The 3,362-nt window shown below is 38.7% G+C and overlaps 1 protein-coding gene across 1 annotated transcript; it reads left to right on the top strand.

Annotated features, from left to right (window-relative positions):
* Window positions 1–2,429: 2,429 nt before the first annotated feature.
* LOC122068608 (gibberellin-regulated protein 2-like) lies at window positions 2,430–3,140 on the top strand. The gene is made up of 3 exons (XM_042632481.1): window positions 2,430–2,572; window positions 2,659–2,701; window positions 2,790–3,140. Exons 1-3 carry the CDS (start codon window positions 2,513–2,515, stop codon window positions 2,969–2,971), a joined length of 285 nt encoding a protein of 94 aa, XP_042488415.1. The 5' UTR covers window positions 2,430–2,512; the 3' UTR covers window positions 2,972–3,140.
* Window positions 3,141–3,362: the final 222 nt, after the last annotated feature.

A 3,362-nucleotide genomic window follows, 5' to 3' on the forward strand; every position in this document is an offset into this window, starting at 1 on the left:
GGAAGTGGAGGAAGACAAATAGACGAAAACGAAACAAAGACGAAATTTGGAGAGAGAATGAATTTTCTCACAGCTTTCCTCTATATGTGAAGCAATGAATGGGGATGTTGCAGTCCCATGGCCCGATCCGACAACCAATCCCAGCGTGGTTTTGATTGGACTTGGACCTGAAAACGAAGGGCCACAAATTGGGCCAACTAATGGGCTTAAAACCTATACATTTTTTTTTTTAAATGCCCAATGTCTTGCTTTTATTTATTCATTGGGAAATGAGAGAGAGAGAGAGAGAGAGAGAGAGAGAGAGAGAGAGAGAGAGAGAGAGTAGGAGAAGGAGAGAGAGAGAAACCGTGTCTTACCCTTTTTTTTCTCTCCTTTCTGGAAAAATGTGTTTACCCTTAAAACTCTACAATCACACTAAAATGGCAAGATTGAATCAATTTAATCATGACATCCATAGAAATAAACAATTAAATAACAATATTATGTATAATTATGACCCGCTCAGCTCACCTTGATTCATTGCACAATTAGGATGGCTAAGAGATCAGTAGTAATGCCATTTAATTCATCATTGTCTAGCCAATGAGATTGCATAATAAGAGAATGGTCAATTGGACTAATCTTTTGACATCCCATCAGATGAGATTTGTCATCTTTGGGGTCTAAATATGTATGGAAGCATTTCTGCCATCGGGGTTGGTAGCCTAGTAAAAGGAAGTCCGTGTCTCATCACTCCTCGAGTCGATGGATTGTGGGTTTAAGATGGCACATCCACTATTGTTCGTTGGTCTTGCAAAAAGGCTATTAATTTGTCGTATGGAAGCTTTGGCCTGAGAATTATGATCATTATCATGGAGCACCCTTTCTACTTACCCAAAAAAAAAAATTCGGGAAGCCATTCCTCTAATATTGAAAAACCTCAAAATGTATCTCTCAAAATTATCCATCTGAAAATGCCAACCATTACATCCAATTTCAGGCTAAGAGGTCATTTTCATAAAGCAGTGTGTGGGTACTTAACCAATATTAATGGCTATCTGAAAGAAACACTTAACAAGCTTCTACAAATGAGATCACTTCAAACTTCTAAGAAGAAAGTTAATTAGAGGAAGAAGCAATGTGGAAGGAAACCACACTCTTGATCAAGGGGCCGCAGTAATCACAGCACACAGATTAAATTCTGGTTGTGGTTGAGGGTGTTTAAAGTGCATGTTTCAAATATAACCAATTATTCTGGACTCATCACTTTCCCTAAAGAAAATCCCAAACTCTCCCAACTGTTTATGGTAACCAGATCAAGCCTGGTTCATATTATGGTGGTTTAATTGGTTTTCTGACTAAAATAGACACTGCCCACTTATGATTAGGTCCTTAAAATGAACTGTTCATCATTAGAGACTCAACAAAGCAAGATAGTGATACCTATAGGCTCAGATTATGTGATTAGTCAGACAATTATACATTGATTGGGGGGGGGGGGGGGGGGACAGGGCCTAGCTGTTTGAGAATACTATGGGCACAATTATTTCTTTAAGCTCATAATTATTGAAGCAGTAGCCAACCAATTTTTACTATGGCACATAGGGGTGTCATAATTGGGGCGATTCGAACCAAAATGACCCAGATCAGACCAAACCGAGACCTTATCGTGCTGGATTCAAATTGTTGCATTACGATCCTGAAATCAAATCAGAATGAACCACTTTGGAATGAAAGAGCTCAACACCGGTTCAAAACCTAGACCTAAACCAATGTATGTTAAACTGAACCCATATCAAGTCGATAACAAATCGATACAAACCCAAAAGCAAATCGAACCGAAACCAAACTTTCATCATTTGTTTGGTTTTGGATTCATCATTCCCACACTAAAACCAGCTCAACCCAAACCAAAACCAGCCCGAACCAATGGATTGACACCCTTTATTAGCAGGCGAACCTTGGGCCAGGATTGCTGAATCTAGTAGTCATTCTACTGGTTTGTGGTCCCTGACCTAGCAAAGTACTGCCTTACTACTCTCTTAACTCTCTAGACAACCTAACGCTCTTAAAGGACTTCAACAATATATATCTTCTTGGCTTTTCTCTTGTAAATGGAGATACACATCTGAAAGATTATGACATTAGTGTAATTGGAAAGCTTTAACCCTTTATTAGTTGTATAGTATGGATTGATGTGATGGAGGATATCTGATTTTGGGTGAGTGATGGAACTCTTCCACGCCCTTGGCTGGTCTTCCACGATTGGACTTCTCCTTCTTTGGATTCATCAGATAGTGTAATATGTGTGAACTGCGAAAAGGTGGATGGATGGTTACATTTACCCAAAAAAATAAAAATAAAAATGAAAGGTGGATTGGTTTGTTAAGACCATCTTTAGATACTCTTCACGTAAGTGTTACTGTTAAAACAATCCCTTGTTCTCCCTCTTATATAAGTGGCTACATATTCTTGTATCCCCACCTTCTTCTTCTTCTTCTTCCTCTCTCTCTCTCTCTCTCTGGGTTGAAACATGGGTAGAGCTCACAGGTCATTGCTGCTCATAGTCTTCTGCTTCCTCGTTGTGTTTGAGGTGAGCTTTATTTGGTTCATCTCTCTCTCTCTCTCTCTCTCTGTCTCTCTAAAAAGTCTTTAACTCGTTTATTCTGAAAATTTCAGACAGCTGTTTACAGTGGAGGGCGGTTGACAGTTCAAGGAATCGGTATACTTATTAATAGATCCATTTTAGGATGAGTGAAAATGTATAATTTTGTTGTTAATTGGCACTCAATTGTGAATGGTTTTGACAGATTGTGGAGGGAAGTGCAACTACAGATGCAGTAAGGCGTCAAGGCATAAGATATGCATAAGGGCTTGCAACACATGCTGCAGCCGGTGTGGATGTGTGCCACCAGGGACTTCTGGGAACACTGATACTTGCCCTTGCTATGCCCACATGACCACCCATGGTGGTAGACTCAAGTGCCCTTGAACAACAACAACAAATTAAATCTCATCAGCTATATGACTATACATGAAATAAAATTCAATGAAACTTAGATTTTATGTTCTTTGGATATCCAATATTGTAAGATCAAATTCTGAAAGCGAACAAAAAGGATAAAGGAGTACTACTGTTTATAATAAAATATAGTTCCCTACTACTGGTCTTCAATAGCTTTCTAATTTAATATTTTTTTCTCTTTTGGATCTTGAGAGGTGTCAGTCAATGGCATGCCAATTGGACAAATCCTAAATATTGAGAGTGGAAGGAACACAACAGATATCAGTCATGTCAAATATCAAGGCATATACCCTTCCTTTTTTTTTTCTTTTTTTTTTAAGACGGGTATCCAAACCTTCAGCTTGACTAATCTCACAGG

This window comes from Macadamia integrifolia, unplaced genomic scaffold (assembly GCF_013358625.1).
Source record: "Macadamia integrifolia cultivar HAES 741 unplaced genomic scaffold, SCU_Mint_v3 scaffold445, whole genome shotgun sequence".
NCBI lineage: Eukaryota > Viridiplantae > Streptophyta > Magnoliopsida > Proteales > Proteaceae > Macadamia > Macadamia integrifolia.

Coding starts and splice junctions, on each gene's coding strand:
- LOC122068608 (XM_042632481.1), top strand. CDS start 2,513: ATGGGTAGAGCTCACAGGTCATTGCTGCTCATAGTCTTCTGCTTCCTC. Junction 2,573..2,658: donor GCTTCCTCGTTGTGTTTGAG/GTGAGCTTTATT, acceptor TGAAAATTTCAG/ACAGCTGTTTACAGTGGAGG. Junction 2,702..2,789: donor GTTGACAGTTCAAGGAATCG/GTATACTTATTA, acceptor TGGTTTTGACAG/ATTGTGGAGGGAAGTGCAAC.